This window comes from Podarcis bocagei (genome assembly GCF_964188305.1).
Source record: "Podarcis bocagei genome assembly, chromosome: 17".
Taxonomy (NCBI): domain Eukaryota; kingdom Metazoa; phylum Chordata; class Lepidosauria; order Squamata; family Lacertidae; genus Podarcis; species Podarcis bocagei.
This window is the reverse complement of record NC_138143.1, coordinates 16,177,016-16,198,740: the sequence shown is the minus strand read 5'-3', so window position 1 is coordinate 16,198,740 and position 21,725 is coordinate 16,177,016. Positions and strand designations below refer to the sequence as shown.

Here is a 21,725-nt window from a genome sequence, read left to right as displayed (position 1 = left end):
CTGTAGGGTGGAACAGGAGCCAGATATAGTTTGATGCCAATGCCTAAGCCAATACCAGTCACATTTGTGTATTTTAATAAAGTTGTGGCCAAAATTTGTCCATTAATATTTAAACTAAATTCTGTCTCCACTGTGTCTTTATTTCCATTCGGGGTGGGTTTGGGGGCTCGAAGCACAACCTGAAAAGAGGAGGACGTTAGGAACAGACTGGATATTTTGTAATGTTATTTGTGGTGCAGTTCTCAGGACGGGGGATTACCGTATTTTTCGGACTATTGGACGCACCGGTCCATAGGACGCACCTAGATTGGGGGGGGAAATAAAGGCAAAAAAAATTTATCCCCCCCCGCCAGGCGCGGGGCTGGGGCGGGGAAGCCCGAGCTTCCCCCACCCCCAGAACGGGACCCAGAGCCATGCTTTGGCATCGCTCTGGGAACTTGCGGGGCTGGGGGAGGAGGAAGCCTTCCGCCAGCCTCCAAACCATGTCGGGAGACAGCGGGATGGCGCGCTGCGCCTCTCCCGCTGTCCCCCGAGCTTGTGGGGCTGGCGGTGGGGCTCTCCTGAAGCCGGGAGGTTGTGGGGATGGTGGGGGGGGGAGAAGCAGGCTTGCTTCTCCCTCCCCCAGCCTCCCGATCAGGTCGGGGAAAAGCGGGATAGCGGAGCGCCGCCATCCCGCTTTCCCCCGACCTGATCTGGAGGTTGTGGGGATGTGGGGGGGGGAGAAGCAGGCTTGCTTCTCCCTCCCCCAGCCTCCCGATCAGGTCGGGGAAAAGCGGGATAGCGGAGCGCCGCCATCCCGCTTTCCCCCGACCTGATCTGGAGGTTGTGGGGCTGGTGGGGGGGAGAAGCAGGCTTGCTTCTCCCTCCCCCAGCCTCCCGATCAGGTCGGGGAAAAGCGGGATAGCGGAGCGCCGCCATCCCGCTTTCCCCCGACCTGATCTGGAGGTTGTGGGGCTGGTGGGGGGGAGAAGCAGGCTTGCTTCTCCCTCCCCCAGCCTCCCGATCAGGTCGGGGAAAAGCGGGATAGCGGAGCGCCGCCATCCCGCTTTTCCACGACCTGATCTGGAGGTTGTGGGGCTGGTGGGGGGGAGAAGCAGGCTTGCTTCTCCCTCCCCCAGCCTCCCGATCAGGTCGGGGAAAAGCGGGATAGCGGAGCGCCGCCATCCCGCTTTTCCACGACCTGATCTGGAGGTTGTGGGGCTGGTGGGGGGGAGAAGCAGGCTTGCTTCTCCCTCCCCCAGCCTCCCGATCAGGTCGGGGAAAAGCGGGATGGCGGAGCGCCGCCATCCCGCTTTTCCACGACCTGATCTGGAGGTTGTGGGGCTGGTGGGGGGGAGAAGCAGGCTTGCTTCTCCCTCCCCCAGCCTCCCGATCAGGTCGGGGGAAAGCGGGATAGCGGAGCGCCGCCATCCCGCTTTTCCCCGACCTGATCTGGAGGTTGTGGGGATGTGGGGGGGGAGAAGCAGGCTTGCTTCTCCCCCCGCCAGCCTCCCGATCAGGTCGGGGAAAAGCGGGATAGCGGAGCGCCGCCATCCCGCTTTTCCACGACCTGATCTGGAGGTTGTGGGGCTGGTGGGGGGGAGAAGCAGGCTTGCTTCTCCCTCCCCCAGCCTCCCGATCAGGTCGGGGAAAAGCGGGATAGCGGAGCGCCGCCATCCCGCTTTTCCACGACCTGATCTGGAGGTTGTGGGGCTGGTGGGGGGGGAGAAGCAGGCTTGCTTCTCCCTCCCCCAGCCTCCCGATCAGGTCGGGGAAAAGCGGGATAGCGGAGCGCCGCCATCCCGCTTTTCCACGACCTGATCTGGAGGTTGTGGGGCTGGTGGGGGGGAGAAGCAGGCTTGCTTCTCCCTCCCCCAGCCTCCCGATCAGGTCGGGGAAAAGCGGGATAGCGGAGCGCCGCCATCCCGCTTTTCCACGACCTGATCTGGAGGTTGTGGGGCTGGTGGGGGGGAGAAGCAGGCTTGCTTCTCCCTCCCCCAGCATCCCCATCAGGTCGGGGGAAAGCGGGATAGCGGAGCGCCGCCATCCCGCTTTTCCCCGACCTGATCTGGAGGTTGTGGGGATGTGGGGGGGGAGAAGCAGGCTTGCTTCTCCCCCCGCCAGCCTCCCGATCAGGTCGGGGAAAAGCGGGATAGCGGAGCGCCGCCATCCCGCTTTTCCACGACCTGATCTGGAGGTTGTGGGGCTGGTGGGGGGGAGAAGCAGGCTTGCTTCTCCCCCCGCCAGCCTCCAGATCAGGTCGGGGAATAGCGGGGTGGCGGCTCTGCGCCTCCCCGCTGTCCCCAGCTTTTGGGTGCAGGCTGCTGCCCGCAAGCCTTGCGAGCCCGCGGTACATCCCGCCGGGCTTGCAAGACTTGGGATAGCTTCCTGAAGCCTGGAGAGCGAGAGGGGTCGGTGCGCACGGACCCCTCTCGCTCTCCAGGCTTCAGCAAAAGCCTGCATTCGCACCATAGGACGCACACACATTTCCCCTTCATTTTTGGAGGGGAAAAAGTGCGTCCTATAGTGCGAAAAATACGGTAGTTCATTTTGAATTGTTATGTTTCAGTCCTGAAGAATAAGCTTAACCAAAATAAATTCATTCAGCAAAACTGCATCATGGCAAAAGGCTGTTTATACTTTTCAGAAGTCCACCCCAATGTGCAGTGTCTTCTCTGTGAACATCTTTCAGACCTGATAAGGAGACGCCTTTCCATACTATGGAACACACTTGCATTTGTAATGAACACCCACATTTCATCCTTTCACGTAATTAATTGGTTTGTCTCTCACAGAAAAGACACTTAACCTCATAAATTCTAGAAGGGCAAGGTTCCCATCTGGTGTGCATTTTTTCTTTTTCATTTTTTGCTATTATGATTCAGAGAAAATTTATTGATTTTCTTACATGGTAAAAATTATACATTCCAAATAAAATACAAAAGGAACAACAAATTACCAAATAAACAAATATGTATAAATCCTTAAATTCCCAAAGAAGACTTGTATTATTTAATTCACAATTTCTTAATTTCTCCATATGGCTTCCCATCTCCTCATTAAGGGTTCATCCTCCCCCCTTTTTATTATTATCATGGCTTCAATATTCCTTATGTGCATTTCTTTCTTTTATTTTATCTCATGTATTCTTTCTCTAACTTACAGATTGCAGAGTTTAGTCAAAGCATGTCCAGGTTTTCATTTGTGGACATTGTTTAATTAAGTATTCTTTATAAATTCCCCATTCTTTTTTTATACCTTTGAGTTGGCTGTCTCCTAATTGTCTCAGTCATTTTTGCTAATTCCATATATTCAAAAAGGTGTTCCTTTGTGTTAGATTCCGTAGCTGTAATAAATTCAATAGTTACCTTTTGGTGATCATAGCACCCAAACTTTTTTTTCATCATAAACGGGCTGCGGCACTTATGATGGAATTGCACTGAAGGTAATTTTACAAGGTTTAAAGCTGCTTGGTGGTTTCTGATTTCTTCTGCTTTTGGCAACATCTTCCATGGGGATTTAAGGTGACACGGTTCTTACATTTGCTATTTCAGCACAGAAGTGGACAGTGTGTTCTCAGCCAGATGAGGTCACTTCTGTGGCCGCGTGCTTTTTTCATCTAGTGGGTCCATGGTCCCACAGAAATATCTTTGTTATTTTACCCATGAAAGAATAACAGCAATTTATTAATAATGTTCCTTGCAATGCTATCATATTTGACCAACACTTAGATCACATTATAGCTTAAATCAGAAAAAGATTGCTTTTGCCATCTTGATGACATCATAAAACCTCTGAGCTGTAATAACTCAGAACTGGCTACCATGTGAACAAAGAATCCATACACACAACGCCCCTCAGAAGAACAGAATAGGATTTTGCCACCTTTCGTGAACCTGATGTGTGCATTGTTCAGCTCTTGGTCCATAACTTAGAGGATAAGTGGCTAATCTAAGTTCAACGCATTTGCTTTGATCTGAGATCCTGTGAAACCCATAAGAACTTTATTTTTATGTAAATATGGATAGAGTTAAAAGACTATCTTCTGAAAGAAAGAACCCCCCCCCCCCCATAGCTTATGTTAGGGGTATCCAACATGATGGTTTCCATGATGGATGGCAATTTCCATCATCCTTTATTATTGACCATGCTGGTAGAGGGTCTTGGAATCCAAGCAGGCCTGGAGGGCACCACACTGTCTTTGGGCATGCTTCCGTTGATCTCTCGTGCAAAGACAAGTTTATTTTATAATGATCCATATGGTCATTTCAGTCTCATCACCTTTCATTTGCACAACTTTCACAATCGATGACTTTCTCCCACCTCTCTTTGCCCTAGCCTTCACAAACCCAGTGCCCTCCAGAAATCTTGGATTATTAAGTCCCACCAAGTACAGAGTTGTAGTCTGAAATGTCTGGAGGTGAGGGCACCAGGTTGGCAAAGGCTGCTTTGCCCTTTCTGTTCCACACACACACATTCCCATTTGTCAAAGCACCCTTTCCATCTGTATCAGCTTAAGGTAAAGGTAAAGGGTATCAGCTCTACCTCTCTTTTAAATCAGAACCAGTGAAGGCGGTGAAGGTCCTGCGTGAGTGTCTGGAGGCGGTTGGAAGATGGATGGCGGCTAACAGATTGAGGTTGAATCCTGACAAGACAGAAGTACTGTTTTTGGGGGACAGGAGGCGGGCAGGTGTGGAGGATTCCCTGGTCCTGAATGGGGTAACTGTGCCCCTGAAGGACCAGGTGCGCAGCCTGGGAGTCATTTTGGACTCACAGCTGTCCATGGAGGCACAGGTCAAATCTGTGTCCAGGGCAGCTGTTTACCAGCTCCATCTGGTACGTAGGCTGAGACCCTATCTGCCTGCGGACTGTCTCGCCAGAGTGGTGCATGCTCTGGTTATCTCCCGCTTGGACTACTGCAATGCACTCTACGTGGGGCTACCTTTGAAGGTGACTCGGAAACTACAACTAATCCAGAATGTGGCAGCTAGACTGGTGACTGGGGGCGGCCGCCGAGACCATATAACACCGGTCTTGAAAGACCTACATTGGCTCCCAGTACGTTTCCGAGCACAATTCAAAGTGTTGGTGCTGACCTTTAAAGCCCTAAACGGCCTCGGTCCAGTATACCTGAAGGAGCGTCTCCACCCCCATCATTCTGCCCGGACGCTGAGGTCCAGTGCCGAGGGCCTTCTGGCGGTTCCCTCATTGCAAGAAGCAAAGCTACAGGGAACCAGGCAGAGGGCCTTCTCGGTAGTGGCGCCCGCCCTGTGGAACGCCCTTCCAGCAGATGTCAAAGCGATAAACAACTACCTGACATTCAGAAGGCATCTTAAGGCAGCCCTGTTCAGGGAAGTTTTTAACGTGTGATATTTTACTGTATTTTTGGTTTTTATGGAAGCCGCCCAGAGTGGCTGGGGAGGCCCAGCCAGATGGGCGGGGTATAAATAATAAATTATTATTATTATTATTATTATTATTATTATTATTATTATTATTATTAAGGTAAGGTAAAGGGACCCCTGACCATTAGGTCCAGTCGTGGACAACTCTGGGGTTGCGGCGCTCATCTCGCTTTATTTGCCAAGGGAGCCGGCGTACAGCTTCTGGGTCATGTGGCCAGCATGACTAAGCCGCTTCTGGTGAACCAGAGCAGTGCACAGAAACGCTGTTTACCTTCCCGCCGAAGCGGTACCTATTTATCTACTTGCACTGGCGTACTTTCAAACTGCTAGGTTGGCAGGAGCTGGGACCGAGCAACGGGAGCTCACCCCGTCAAGGGGATTCGAACTGCCGACCTTCTGATCAGCAAGCCCTAGGCTCAGTGGTTTAACCCACAGCACCACCCGCATCCCTTTTTAAGGTAAAGGTAAAAGGATCCCTGACCATTAGGTCTAGTCGCGGACAACTCTGGGGTTGCGGCACTCATTTCGCTTTACTGGCCGAGGGAGCCAGCGTACAGCTTCTGGGTCATGTGGCCAGCATGACTAAGCCACTTCTGGCAAACTAGAGCATTTGTCAAAGCACCCTTTTCATCTGTATCAGCTTAGTGTTGTGTAAATATCCATCCAGCATTTGTTTCTTTGTTTAATTTACAACATTTCTATGATGTCCAATAACACACATTCTCTGAGCAGCTTCCAATAAAAACAAAAACAAATAAATGCAAACCATGATTATAAGCATGAACTCTAATGCAGCATGCTCACTAATTGCTTACTAATGGGTAGTGAGCGGCAATTTAATAACAACTGTTAACACCGCAGAAAAGACGTTTAAAGAAAACACTGAGAAAATAAGAACGTGCAGCATTCAGAAAGAGACAGGTGGGTTTCAAAGTGAAAACTCTAAGTGATTCTCTCCAGGGAGATCAACTCCAAAGTTCACTTCACTATTTCCACCAGTTATAGAGCACATTTGATGCTAACAGCTTTCTCCTGTCCTGGCAGGTGGTTTTTAAATCAAGCATTGTTAAATCTGTAGAGCTTAGAGTGATGCATCAGACAGTTCTGACACCCGTTCTTGCTTCTGCGCTCATTTCACATAAACTTGCTGTAGGCCTGAGGCATGGCTAACCAGGCAGCTTCAGTTCCAACATCTGAAAGCTGAAAAGCAAAGGAACAAAGGCAAGGGCCCATCCAGACTCATGATGGGGAATCAGCTTTGTGTCGCTTTGTGATGATCCCACAACTCCAGACTATCCCCCCCCCCACCTGTGGAGGTTCCTTTTTCAACTAAATAAGGATCTTCATTAGAAGCAAGAAGAAAATAACCACTAGAAAGGAGGGGAAACTCTTGAGTGACTAATTTAGAAGCTTCTGTAAGGTCTCAGCAAAATGACTGACAGATTGTGTGAAGAAAATGTGTGCCCTACACTGAGATATGCCCCCTCTCTGTTTCAAAGTGTTCTCCTCACCCAGGACCTTTTTGTCTCCAGAGCACTTAGAGCAAAAGTCTGCCCTAAGGATGAAGGAGCTGTCATGTGATGAGTCAGGCTGCTTGACCACTCTGGGCTCAGTGCTGACTGATTCCCTGGAGAGACACAGAGTTCCTCTATCTAGAAATGCTATAAACATTGAAACAGAGGCCCTATGCAATCAAAGCAGCCTCAGTCACCTTCAGGGTTTTTTTACCCTTAATTTCACTAGCATTGCCGCTTTGTCTTTTTACCTGATTGCGTTTTGACTAACATGTTGTTGTCGTTTAGTCATATCCGACTCTTCGTGACCCCATGGACCAGAGCACGCCAGGCACTCCTGTCTTCCACTGCCTCCTGCAGTTTGGTCAAACTCATGTTGGTATCTTCGAGAACACTGTCCAACCATCTCGTCCTCTGTCGTTCCCTTCTCCTTGTGCCCTCAATCTTTCCCAACATCAGGGTCTTTTCCAGGGAGTCTTCTCTTCTCATGAGGTGGCCAAAGTCTTGGAGCCTCAGCTTCAGGATGTGTCCTTCCAGTGAGCACTCAGGGCTGATTTCCTTAAGAATGGATAGGTTTGATCTTCTTATAGTCCATGGGACTCTCAAGAGTCTCCTCCAGCACCATAATTCAAAAGAATCAATTCTCCGGCGATCAGCCTTCTTTATGGTCGACTAACATAACTGGGTGTAAAATTAGCACCAGCACTATGGGTGGCCTTGCGGTGGTAAAAGCTGGAGTAAAATGCCGCACAACATGCTCCCTATAATTGCCACATCTCTTCAGACCTCATTTGGTCTTTCTGCAATGGGCAGAACACCTTAGCTGTGTTCTATAAGTTGTTAAACCATAATCGCGGCACTGTGGTGAGCCAAAGCGATTCCGCCATCTGTTTACAGAGGGGGAGACAGGTATGGGGGTGGGAAGGTATAAGCATGATTCACAACATATTCGTACATGTGCCTGGTAATGGAAACCATTCTAGAAGTAATCATCCTGTGTCTGGAAAATGTTATGTCTGAACCAGCTCAAAAGTCTAAAGCCAGGGGTGTGTTGCACAGAGTTGTGTTCAACTGCAGAGCTCTTACATTTGATAGTTGTGCTATTTATTAAATATAAATCTTTTTTAAAAAAACACCCGCTGACAAATTATGTGTCTGAGGGCTGCAGGCAACACCATTTGACAGCTACTAATATATTTCTTCTGACATTTTTTTCTGCATGCAAAATTCCTGTTGACTTCAACGCACAGGACAATGATGGTTCTGTCAATTGCGCACATGCAGACTCCAGTTTAATTAGCTGCAGATGATGAGTTACCTGCCTTTGGGGAGTTTTGCAGAAGAGAATCTTTCCCTTGGTTTTATTGCAAGTATAGGTTTACAGGCATAGGCCTATTTTATTGAAAAGAACTCATAAACTTGTATGCTACTTGTATACTAGTGGACATAAGTGTGCATAGGAACACTGATGTGCATCTGACTGCTTAAGCAGCATCTTCCAACAGAATCCCATCTTACAGGTATAAAAACCCAGACTAGGCACCCACTCCACCAATCCTACAACAGTAGGTCTCTTAAGACCTTTTAATCTTTCCATCTGTGCAGTTTTCCCACCCAGTTTTCTGATGAAGTATATTACCAAATCTGTGGCAAAAGAACAGCACAGTCCTATACATTTCTACTCAGAATTAGCTCCAATTTTGTTTGGTGGGGCTTACTCTCTGGTTAGTGGGATTAAGACTGCAGCCTTATTGTGGTAGAAGCTTTCATGCGCCTATCTCAGTGTGGATCTCATTTCAGCCCAGATAAAGTGACTTACTAGAATTGCTGTTGTTGTCATCCGTCTGCCTCAGAGACAATGGAAGAGTGCGCCATTGTGGGTAAAGTCAAAGCATTGGAGAGTTACAGCACCTGCAGTACAGGAGAGACATGTTTTATTGAAGGTGGGGCAAATGAAGGCATCTGGTTTCACTGTTATAAAGGTAAAAGGTAAAGAACCCCTGGATGGTTAAGTCCAGTCAAAGGCGACTATGGGGTTGTGGTGCTCATCTTGCTTTCAGGCCGAGGGAGCCGGTGTTTGTCCACAGACAGTTTTCTGGGTCATGTGGCCAGCAGGACTAAACCACTTCTGGCACAACGCGACACGGTGACAGAAACCAGAGCACATGGAAATGCAGTTTACCTTCCTGCCATAGCGGTAGCTATTTATCTACTTGCACTGGTGTGCTTTTGAACTGCTAGGTTGGCAGGAGCTGGGACAGAGCAATGGGAGCTCACCCCGTTACAGGGATTCGAACCGCCGACCTTCTGATTGGCAAGCCCAAGGGGCTCAGTGGTTTAGACCACAGCGCCACCCGCGTCCTTATACACTGTTATAGATGCACCATGGCATTTCTTCACTCTGCACTCCTCCCAATGATCATTTCTCCTCTTGTCCACCAGAACATATTCTAAAAAGCTGAGGAATTTCCTTGGGTTTTCATACCAAGGCAGCAAGGTCCCTGTATAACTTATGGATTCATTGAAGCGACAGATATATATGTGGGGAGAGCAGGGTACGTAAACATCTCGAGGGGTGTGTGCGCAGAGGGGGCTGCAGAACAGGTGAGAGGATGAGGCATAGAGATTGTGGTGATCTGTGTGGAAGAGAGATTTGAGAAAAGGAGGAGGAGGAAGGGGAAAAGGGGGTTGAAGGGGAAATCGGGGTTGCAGAAGGGTTTTCAAAAAAAGGAGGGAGTAGCAGGCATGGGAGGGGAGATGAAGAGGAAGGCAGGAGCAAGAAAGGGTCTGGAGAAGAGGAGAGGGTGGTTTCCTAATTGGACAGAAGATGGAAAGGGTGCCTACTGGTTGCAATGTGTGTGAGGGGTCTGTGTGCAAGGGGAGGTTACACAAATGGAGAGGCAAGGAGGGGAAGGCATGGGTAGGAGGGAGAAGGTGCAAACAGGGGCGCAAAGTAGGGCTGCGGAATAGAAGTGGCTTCAGAAATTGGGTTGGGAAGGCAAAAAGTGAGTTTAGTAGTTGCAGGAAAGGGGATGCTCTGGGAGGTTGGTGTAAGGGAAATTGCAGGGCGGTGGGGTTGGTGAGTAGAGCAAGAAAGGGCACAGCCTAGTAAACATGTAAACACTCCATGTTGTATTATGTAAATAACGTGTGTGCTAGACATTTCCTTTGCAGTGAACCCACCCCGGAAAGAATCTACAGTGGTACCTCGGGTTAAGTACTTAATTCGTTCTGGAGGTCCGTTCTTAACCTGAAACTGTTCTTAACCTGAAGCACCACTTCAGCTAATGGGGCCTCCCACTGCCGCCACGCCACCAGAGCACAATTTCTGTTCTCATCCTGAAGCAAAGTTCTTAACCTGAAGCACTATTTCTGGGTTAGCGGAGTCTGTAACCTGAAGCGTATGGAAGCGTATGTAACCTGAGGTACCACTGTACTAAAGAGCACCCATGGACTGCACTTATGGTCTCGTTCCTTCCCTTTCCTGCCACCTTGTCGAGATATGGATTGTTCTCGCTTCTTGAGCCTTTGATCTCCAGGGTCACATTTTCGAGATGAACCTCTTAACGAAACAACCAGCTCCCATCCACGATTGGTGTGCTGGTGCGTACTGAGGGCCAGCCCAAAATTTATATACCTTTGGACAAGCAAGCTTTCTTTATGGCTGGCTGGCTGGCCTGCCATGGTTTTGGGGTTTTTTCCCCCCAGTACGTGTGCCTACAAAGAGCACGGGAGCATATTTAGAGGATGATTTATTTTCCTCCCTGAAAGATTTCTGCCTCTTCTGATTCGCGTCCCCCTTAACGGCATGTGTTATATATTGACAGGGATTAAGTTTCCCCTCCTGAACGGAACAATGTGCGGGCAGAAAGAGAGCTAAGAGCTACCTTGCTGGTTCCTAAACGCAATCAACGAACTATGCCAGAGCTTCCAAGCAAAGCACTCCTCGTCTCCAAGCTCTGCCACGCTCCCTCTCTCCTTCCACCCCTCTCCCTCCTTCCTTCCTCCCAGTTATCCTTGTCCGGGACCCCCTTTCCCCCTTTTGTTATTCGGCATGTCTGATTAGCCCGAGCCTGATTGGCTGCCTGCCTGTTCGGAGAGAGATTCCATGCAGATCAGCCCCTGCTCTCGCCCAGTCCTCGCTCAGGAAACGTGAGCGCGGCGGATGGAAGCGGAGAGGCAGCGGCTCAAGCGCTAGCGCCCCGCAGCCGCCACCGCTGCTGCTGCTGCGCCGAGCCTGACAGCAGGCAAGCGAGGCAGGAGAGCCGCTTAGCAGCCGCAGCCGCTCACTCAGTGCCTCTGCCTGACCGACTGAGATCCCGGCAAGGATCCAAGCATGGAATGGTGCCGCCGGGCAACAGCTGGCGCTCTGCTCCTGGCTTCCCTGCTCCTGGTAAATGCCTTTTCTTCTCTTTTACTAAAGCAGCGGCGGCCGCAGGATGGTCTCTCCTCCCTTGCAATGACTGGAGAACTTAGGCGGCGAGAGCGCGCGGCGAGGCTGCTCCTCTCGCAGAGGTTCCAGCCTCGCAGGGCAGGTCCCGTTAGGTGGCAGGGGCTTAAAGGGCAGGTACAGAGAGTTGGGCTCGCCTCTGGTGTGGACAGGCAGCCCCTGGAACTTCTGGGTCTTGGAGGGGAAGCCCACACTCCTGACATCCAGTTCTGTGGCCAAGGATGTGCCTGGGATTCTTTCTAGAAGGGATGCCGTTCTTTTCCCTCCTCTTAAAAAAACTATTTCGCCTACTCTGCGAGAGAGGGAGAGAAAAGCAGGTCCCGCAAGCGACTGAAGGATCTAACCCTGCTACCGCAGTAGCGCGCTGATCTCTGATCACTGCAAGATTCTCGCGCAAACTTAGCTGCTTCTTCCCTCTCCACGGTGCCAGGGATCCTGCCCGTTTGATGATCTTAAGCGCGCGTTATTTCAGCCAGACGAAACTTTTCAGATAGGAGGCTTCCCTAAATTGAATGACGGGTGAAATTCTTTTGCGAGTTGGGCTTGGGGGTTTGGGGGTGTTGAAAGGGAAGGCTCCGTTGCAAATTCTCCCCCGTGGGTTACTACTCCTCCTCACTACCCTCCCTCACGTTCCCAAAAGCGTCGCTCACAATCTTGAAAAGATATACTCTTGCATGCTGCGCGTGTCTTTTGTGTTGTTTGTTTTTCCAAATCACTTCTGGTGATTTGGAATAATTGACTCGTTCATGCTGATCTTTTTGCAACAAGAGCTAAAGTTGGTCCGGGACCAGGAATGGAGTTGTCCGTGTGAAGGATTTCACAAATGCAAGGGGGTGGGGGGCCAGAAATGATATTTGAACGTCAATAGTACTGTTTCTGGTGTGGTTCTATAAATACGAATTAAACTTGCAATTGCACACTAAGGTCCACGAGATATTTGAAAGTTTATTGCTGACTCACTCTTTCTCTGTGACAGGGATATGACTCTGCACTTCACTTGCACTGTAAATACTTTCCTACAGATGGCTGCTTATCCTAAACCGGGTTACTGTTTGTCATTGTAATTATTGCCAGCTCTACTGCTTATACCAACCATCACTTTTATGGGCAAACTTATTTTTTTGGCAACAAGTGTTGTGCATGATATTATACATGCCACTGTCCCCAAATCTTTGCACTAGTTATGCACATATTATTTCATTGTGCATATCAACATTTGTTTTTAAGATAAGATGTGTAAACTATTACAAATCACTAGTATAAATGTGGCAGGAATAGGTAGCTGGTCAGACTTATCCGGGGCTTTTTACCCCCAGAACCTGTTTTCAGTGCCAGAACACATCAGTATTTCTCTTGCCACTGAATAATCACTTCCATAATAAAGGGGTCGTTTGAAAGCTCCTTGGGGCAGGGGCCTATCTTTTGCTTATTTTACACTGTAAAGGGCTGTGCGCTTTATGCAATAGTGATTTGTAAACAAACCTTCATCCTTATTGCTCTGCAAGTCAAAAGAGCGAGGCTCTTTCTTCCTTTCTGGATTCATCCCAGCAGCAAGAGAAAGAGTATTATATTTGGAGCATGCTTGCGTTAGACTTGCATAATTGTTACTCTGCGTTGCTCTGCCAAATCGTGCAATTTTAATCCACCAAGAGCCAGTTTCTGAGAGCAAAAAGGGGTGCTAAACCCTCCTTCTCCCGCAGCGTACCTCCCCGCTGCCAGCTCCAATAAGCTGTGACTGAGAGACTGTGGGCAGCAGACTGGTTCACCCTGCCTCAATCACATGCCCCTTTCTCTCTTAAAATTGATCCCCGCTTTATACACGATTGGAAAACTTTGTTTTGTTTTTTTGGTATTCTAGGACTGACTGAAGCAAGAGTTGAAGCAGCGTGATTTGGCTTCATCCTCAGAACATACCTAAACCAAATCTCCGTTACTTGTGAATTAGGCACTCATTTCTCAGTTCACTAAAATAAATAGTACTCTCTGCTGCCAACCATTATGCATTATTCTTTAATGCTATATACCAGTTTGAGTTGGGTGAGTTGACTGGGATTCTTTTCTCTCTTTTAAATAGATTTCCCCATTCACCACCAAATAAAACTTAATTTGTGCCTGCAGGTAAGTTATAGGGAAAAAGAGGATGGGGGAGATACAATCTCCAAGGTACACAAAACAATGCACTGTTGTTGTTTTTATATTTTTCTTGCCCCAATGCATTTCAAAGCACACCGAGTAAAGCACAATAAAATGATGAGTGATGGGGAAGACTATGTTACACTCCCCCTGCAAATTAATATATGCGTTTTGGCAGGCAGGCAACTTTCTGCTTCACTATTTGGTTTCAAAGATCTTTATGGGTGGAATGAGATGGAACAAGAAATTTAAAAGAGAGTTGAAGATAAGAGAGGACATAATTAGGGGATTAATAAGCTAGCACTTATGGAGTGAGTGTGTGTGTGTGCGCGCGCGTGCGTGTGTGCATGTGAATCATGACTTCCGTTTCTCTTCTAAAAGAGTTCCCCTAAATCAAGTGTGATGAATGAGTGAATTATGGAGGGACACCAAGAACAGGATATAGATTGTAGAAACCTGTGGATCTCTAGCTCCTCCCTTTAAAGTAAGTCACCCAACTTCAGCTCAGCATTAATTTATGTGGGAGAATGAAGCATATTATGCTTGGCTTTTTAGTTCTGGTCTAAAAGGTCACCTTTGCCTTGCAGGTGTGGCTTGCAACAAGAAACAACAAAAAAAAAGGTTACATTAAGTATGCTCAGCTACCTGGGTAAAGTCAACTAGAAAGGTATCAGAGCTGAGTACACACATACCTGTTGATCCCTAGGCAGCTTGTGATGTCAGATGAGGGCCACACCAGAAGCACCAGAAGCAGATTCCTCTCTTTGGTAGATGTCTGCCCCAGTCATTAATAAAACAGGGGGTAGGGGCCCAGTTTTAAGAGCAAAAGGAGGCTGTGAGTAGGTGGCCTGGTTTTTTTGGGTTGCTGGCACTCTAGGTTGCTGGCACTCCAGTCTGGCACTCCAAGCAGCACTGGGTGGTTTAGTCTAGGCACCATTTCAGTTTCCCACAATTCACTTGAGGTAGCATGCCTTTTGAAGGCTGTGAGGAGTTAAAATGAGGGCTGAACACAGCCACCTAGCAGTGCCATCACTGTTGCCTGCCTCCAGGTAAGCCAGTCAGGGCACTATTCTGAAGGGCCTGACCCCTCTTCGACCCCATCATTTGCTGTTAAATCTGGGCCTTCTAACCCTCACTTTATTCATTATTGGTGCAGGCCCACATTTCTGGGGAAAAAAGAAATGTGTTTGCTGTCAATTCTAGCATATCCCTGACAACTTCCATGTATGTAGAGCTGTCACTATGGATTTGCTGGAGAATAGACTGTAGCTGACACTTGCAGACACCTCTGTATGCATGGATCAGGGGGGGAAACTATCACCTCCTCAGTACGCTGAATGAGTCAGCCCACATATAGATCACACAAAGCAGACAGGAGCCTTGGTTGTACATGGCTAGCTTCCCAGGATGAGCATAGGACATGTCTCGGAGGGGAAAGGTTTTGCAATTTTTCTGTGAACATTTCCCGTGCTACTGGTTACATGCTGCAACTGGGAGCCTGGAAAGCTGGCGTACATGAGTCCCTCAAGACTGAAGGTCAAAAACCTGAATGGATTGTGGTTATGTGAGCAAAATAGGTACAGCGGGATAAGTACCTGGGGTTTCCATCCTCCAAGCCAAGGATGGGGAACCTGTGGTCCTCTAGAAGTCCCAGTCCCAGCCAACATGGCCAATGGTCAAGGGTTATGGGATTTGTAGCCCATCTGTGTAGGGCCACAGGTTCCCCATTCTTGCTGTAGGCCAAAAGTGTGCATTTGTTTTAGATGGTATTGCCCCCACTCTTCACTGCCTTGTTTTGCAAGCCCCCTTTCCCCTACCACAAGAGATGCTCAGAGTCTGAACAGTCAGATGGAGTGCGGAAGTTCCAGACATCTCCCTAATCCTTTACTTCACTCTACCTCTGGTCTGAATATCACCATTTTTTCATATTTCTGCATAATGCAAAATGGGAAGTGAAGGGGCAGCTTAGCCCAGTTTGATCAAAAGCCATCCTGCTGTGTGCTGGAGTAATTGCTCTGCTGCTTTCACCAAGGTCCACATCCTAGGTTAAGGTTTTTAATCTCTGATGATGTGTTTGCCATGGTACATCCTCTCCCCTAGAGCCATCGTCTTCAACACTTTCTTCCTGTAAAAAACAATGGGTCGTAGTTCCAGAAAAGGCAGGAATTGTGTGGTCTGCAGTAGTAGTGTAGAATGCATCAGTTCTTTATCCTGGCACTCAAATCCTCACATCTTCACCAACGCCAGTTGGGGACCAGAACAGCACACACAGCATTGTGGCTGCCAGGAATCAGATAAGGCTTTAGCAACAAGAGACCACTTTCAGTTGATTTGTCAGGGGGTACAAACAGCAGCAGATGTGTCTGCGTAGCCGGAGTGAGGGCAATGAGCCCTGTCCTCACTCTGAATGGGCTTTGTTGTGTAATCATACAGCCAAATCATGATGTCATCCTGTTGATGATATGATTGCCCCAATGGGCTAGGGTCACAATAGTCAGGAAGAAGCACATGGCCAGGAAGGGGAGGAGGGGAACGACACTGGAACAGCTGTAAATAGAAAGCAATCAGATTGTGAAAAGGTGTGAATGTAAGCACAGAACATGTTGGGTCCCTTGATGGCTGCCCTTATTATGCTGAAAATCCTGCTGTGAACACTGACCTATTGCCTGGAATCAGATGGGCAGAATGGATGTATTTCAGTCTCACCACCCAATAAGCCCACATAGATGTGTCCAAGAAGAGGTACCACCACTTTGGGAGTATGTTGATGACAAATGATTTACACCCTGAAATACTAATATCCTTTGCACACGTAGAAGCAAACCTGTTGTTGTCACCAAGTGCACGCTATGGATTTCCCAGTAGTGATGTATGGAATTGAGAGCTGGACCATAAAGAAGGCTGATCGCTGAAGAATTGATGCTTTTGAATTATGGTGCTGGAGGAGACTATTGAGAGTCCCATGGACTGCAAGAAGATCAAAACTATCCATTCTGAAGGAAATCAGCCCTGAGTGCTCACTGGAAGGACAGATCCTGAAGCTGAGGCTCCAAGACTTTGGCCACCTCATGAGAAGAGAAAACTCCCTGGAAAAGACCCTGATGTTGGGAAAGATGGAGGGCACAAGGAGAAGGGGACGACAGAGGACAAGATAGTTGGACAGTGTTCTCAAAGCTACCAGCATGAGTTTGACCAAACTGCGGGAGGCAGTGGAAGACAGGAGTGCCTGGCGTGCTCTGGTCCATGGGGTCATGAAGAATCGGACACGACTAAACAACTAAACAACAACAAGCACACTCAAGAAGAAATGGAAGCCACTGAGAGTACACTCCCATGGAGAGTCCTCGCAGGATGCATGCATTTTTTTCATGCATACTTTGAAGTAGATACTAAACACCTAAGAATGCAATGTGTGAAGTGGCGCTGAAGTAAGTGAAGAATATATGTTTGAGTTTCTCAAGAGATAATTTAGCATTCCGCCTGCCGCAGCATATAGCTGAGGGAAGCAACAGCAGCAGCAGGGCCACATCCAGCCCCTTGGAGAAGTCTACCAGACCCACCTCTGGTTAGAAGCAAAAGAATTCCAGACATTAGATTTCACCACTGACCTCGTGAGTGCCAGGACCTCCAGCCTTTTCTTGTAAAAATTCCATATTTCAGTGATGCTGACACAGAGTTCAGTGGAAACTCTTCACATATGTTAGTTCATAGGAATGTAGGCTTTATTGTGGCTGATAGGCAAATATGCTGCCACCAGCAAAAAGGAGTTGGGATGGGGGAACCCTGCAAATATTGCACCAGCTCTGGCTAGGCAGCAGGAGGGAGGCATTAATGTTCTGTCTCTCCTGCCCCATCACATTCTTTCTGAGCAGGAGAGGAGCTGTGATTTAGCATCCTCTGGTTCCATTGAGTCACTGTGCTCATAAGAGGGCTGGCCATGCTCAACCTCTGAAAGTCCCACTGCATGCAGATAGAGAACTACAAACCATCATACAAAAGGAGGTACCTGACACTGCAAAGACCTATCAGGAGACTGAGCCCAATAATTTTTAATTAGGTTTTTTAAATAAAAATAAATCTCATTGCTTTGTTATGCAACAGGGCCTGAACTTGCAAGCCAAGATTCTAACGAGTAATTAATTTTAGAAATAAGGACATTGGGGAGCAGGATTGTCCAGGTGGCCATCTTTGTTGCTTTTAATTTCACCTTTGTTGTTGTAATTGTTGTTGTTAAACACATACTCATGTTTTTCTGTCCATGTGCAGTTCTTGCTTGTGGGGATTCAGGTTTATTAATCAATGTATTTCTGCAATTGTTTCCATGCACATGCACCTAATTTGATATAGATTGCCAAAATTGGCGGGGAGGGAATCTTGAAGAGAATTGGTAGGTAGCCAGGTTTAGCTTCTGCTAAAAGAATTAGCAGACTACTACTGTTTCCTTCTGAGTAGCTGCACAGGTGCAGCTCTGCAAGTCGCTTGCTCCAAAAATGAAAGGGGGGGGGAGACAGGAAAGTGACCAAGAAGAGGCACAGCGTGAGTCTTTCTCCAGATCAGTTGTGAAATAACTGGAACCCGCTTGATGAAGTACATAATGGGGGTGGGGGGAGGCTTGAAGTTCCAAACTTTAAAGTGAACATGCTAAATTAGGCCCCTTTTTGTGAGTAAATATCAGTAGCAGATTGTGTGTGTGTGTGTGTGTGTGTTTTAAAAACTGCCAATCCAGATGCACTAAAAATAAATAAATAAGTTGTAAAAGAAGGGGAGGTGTGTGTTCTAATTAATTGAAGAAACATTTATGTGACTGAGATTTGTCAGAGGTGAACATTTTCCTTAGTATCCACAAGAATGCATACATGAGGCATTCTATGAATGTGAAAAAACTGAATGAGAACCCATGTAGCACCATGGTTGGGCTTGTAAGAACCAGGTTCAAGTTCCCCTCAACCATGAAGCTCACAGGTAACCTTGGGCCAGTCCAAGCCACTTGGACACACTCAGATGGACATACAATGGTACCTCAGGGTACATACGCTTCAGGTTAAAGACTCTGCTAACCCAGAAATAGTGCTTCAGGTTAAGAACTTTGCTTCAGGATGAGAACAGAAATCGGGCTCCGGCGGCGCGGCAGCAGCAGGAGGCCACATTAGCTAAAGTGGTGCTTCTGGTTAAGAACAGTTTCAGGTTAAGTACGGACCTCTGGAACGAATTAAGTACTTAACCTGAGGTACCACTGTATTATAAATAATAAATAAATAAATTTTATTTATATCCCGCCCTCCCCAGCCAAGCCGGGCTCAGGGCGGCTAACAACAGTCAAATAAACAATCAAATAATAACACATTCTAAAAATGTTTCATTATAAAAATTAGTTAAAATCAAATTGATGGCAACCGATTAAACAAAATTCTGTGCAGGTTGCCGGAGGAGGGAGTCAGGCTGCGCCCTGACCAAAGGCCTGGCGGAACAACTCTGTCTTGCAGGCCCTGCGGAAGGATGTCAGGTCCCGCAGGGCCCTAGTCTCTTGTGACAGAGCGTTCCACCAGGTTGGAGCTGCAGCCGAGAAGGCCCTGGCTCTGGTTGAGGCCAGCCTAACCTCTCTGAGGCCTGGGACCTTGAGGGTGTTATTATTTGCAGACCGTAGGTTTCTCTGTGGGGCATACCAGTATTGAGGAATGAGTGTGATTTCTGGGGGGGGGGGAACCCCTTCATGGGGTAGACGAGGAGTTGTAGGATAACAATTCAATGAAGTTTTTATTATAAAAATGCAGGGATTTCCCCCCTTTTTTGTGAGGTTATGTGTGTGGAAGATAAGAGAAACTAAAGATTTCTTTTTTAACCACGCCTTGATCAATATTGCACGGAGTTCCTGTCGTGTGAGGTGTGTATGCACAGATAAAGCCTGCTGCTTAAATTATGGTTGATAAGGTTGGGAGGCTGTTGATGAAAGAGAGTCACCTGAGGGTAACAGGGATGGAAAGAGCTTGCCTGCCATAATCTAACCACTAATATTGATGCTTCAGGAATCAGATGCAGACCACTGGACCTCATTTGACCCCCTTTCATTTGCACCAGCGGAGAATTTGGCCTTGGTTTGCAAAATGGACATACATTCATAGCCCTAGAATTCCAATGACAGGGACCAACAAACCCAGGTATTTTTCGGTGGGGTGAGAAGAGATGCCTTTGCTCCTTATATAGATTTTACATGCTGAAGAAATGAGCCGATAAAAAACAACAACACCCTGAAGAGGGTTAAAAGGCCCATTATGTTCATTTAGAGAATGCAGAGGAGACACAGGGAGCCTTCAGTCTTCTCACCCAAAGGGAATGTGGCTGAGACTTAGGCTGCTCTTTGACATGCATGTTCATCCTGACTTGAAGTCAAACCACTTCTTGTCAAAGAGTCATTGAATCAAATTTGCATTTGCTGTCTGCTCCTTTTCAGGGGGCTTTAGCTCTCTTGCCTGCCATTGTAATAGTTTCAGGAGTAACACTAGGAATGATAATAAAGTACATGGGTTCCCCCTCCCCTCAAGGATTTCTTTCCCCTTCTCCTCCTCCTCCTACTCCTAATTTATACATGGAATCTAGTCAAGTACAATAGTCCATTCCATTCATGCTCTCCTCCTCTATTATCTGTTTTGGATGACCATTGGTGCAATTAGCCTGTGGACTGAATCTTAAATTCCTTGTTTTACAGCTGAACTCAGAAAAGTTTTCTTCTGTCACCCCCCCTTTTTTGTGCAGATATGTCTATCACTCTAAGACTGCCCATCTGTTTCTACGTTTATAGCTGTGCGGAGAGAACGATTTTCCAATGCTTGCTCCAAAAACGCACATGTTCTTTTTCCATGATCACTCACTTGTGTATGCGACCGGCACTCAGTTGTGCCAGCTGAATAGGTGCACGCTGTACTCTGCTCTTTACACATGCAGTCAAGTGGCTTTGTTTATGCACACAATCCGTGTTCAAAATACTGCGCCGTTTCGGTGTCCAAAACTTATCTCGTGCTCTCTGCCACTCAGATATCTTTGCTGCACCTGAGTTTAAAATCAGGAGATTAAAACCATACCCACTGGGCAAAAGGGCATTTATCTAAAGCAGTGTTTCCCAAACTTGGGTCTCCAGCTGTTTTTGGGCTACAACTCCCATCATTCCTTGCTAGCAAGACCAGTCAGGGATGATGGAAACTGTAGTACGGAAACAGCTGGAGACCCAAGTTTGGGAAACACTGATCTAAAGCACTGCTATGCAGGAGGTATCTGAGGAAGCAGTGATGGGAAGAATCCTGCAAACCTTTAAATATGTCACTAAAGATAATCAAAGAGGTCTAGCATAGACTATTAAAGGGTGTAGGTATTAGGTCAAACAGCACATAAGACAGGAAACCTGTCTCAGAGTGTTACCACCTCAGACTGCAGGTGTGAGCTCCTATGATCCTATGCGCCTCAATAAAACATTCCCAGCTGATAGAAAAGATATTGATTCATTTCCTTGACATGTTGTTTGTGTAGGAGCTTATTCCCACAGGCTTCGGGGAACTGACTGTTTTGAGTGAAAGGGCAGGTGACTAAGCGGTGGCATGATAGCAGGTTATAAAATTGTACAGTGGTACCTCTGGTTGCGAATGGGATCCGTTCTGGAGCCCCGTTCGCAACATGAGCAGAACGCAACCCGCATCTGCGCATGTGCGGGTCACGATTTGCCACTTCTGCACATGTGTGTGATGTCATTTTGCACATCTGCACAAGTGGCGAAACCCAGAAGTAACCCTTTCCGGTACTTCCGGGTCGCCGTGGGATGCAACCCGAAAAAACATAACCTGAAGCAAATGTAACATGAGATATGACTGTACATGGCATGGATTAAGTGAATAGAGAGAGAAAAATTATCCCTCTCCTATATCACTAGAAGCTGAATGTTGGAAGATTCCAGATAAAAGAAAGCACTCCTTCACACAGTTAAACTATGGAACTCTCTGCCACAGGAAGCAGTGATGGCTATAAACCTGGATGGGACTCAAGGTGGATTACAGATGAAATAGGAACAGCTAAAAACACAGAAAAGAAATAGGAAAAACAATTAAACATTAATATCATTCAGCATCTCACACTTGCTCTTTCTGAGGTCTATTAAAAACATACAGATAATTATAATAAAAACAGCACCAGCTCTTTCATTCAAGGTAGTCAGTTCCCCAAAGCCTGTTGGAATAAGAAAGTCTTCGCCTGCCAGCGGAA

At 47.5% G+C, this 21,725-nt stretch overlaps 1 protein-coding gene across 2 annotated transcripts in view; it reads left to right on the top strand.

Moving 5' to 3' along the window:
* The window catches only part of ADAMTSL1 (ADAMTS like 1), a 505,954-nt gene that overhangs the window by 213,886 nt on the left and 270,343 nt on the right, over positions 1–21,725 (top strand). Inside the window, exon 1 of one of the 2 annotated variants that reach the window (XM_081176060.1) lies at positions 10,794–11,291. The exons of the other annotated variant lie outside the window; for it this stretch is intronic. Within the exon in view, the coding sequence (XP_081032186.1) occupies positions 11,235–11,291 (57 nt within the window). The 5' untranslated portion in view covers positions 10,794–11,234. Of the gene's footprint in view, positions 1–10,793; positions 11,292–21,725 lie in introns of those variants that run through there. 2 annotated transcript variants of the gene reach the window in all.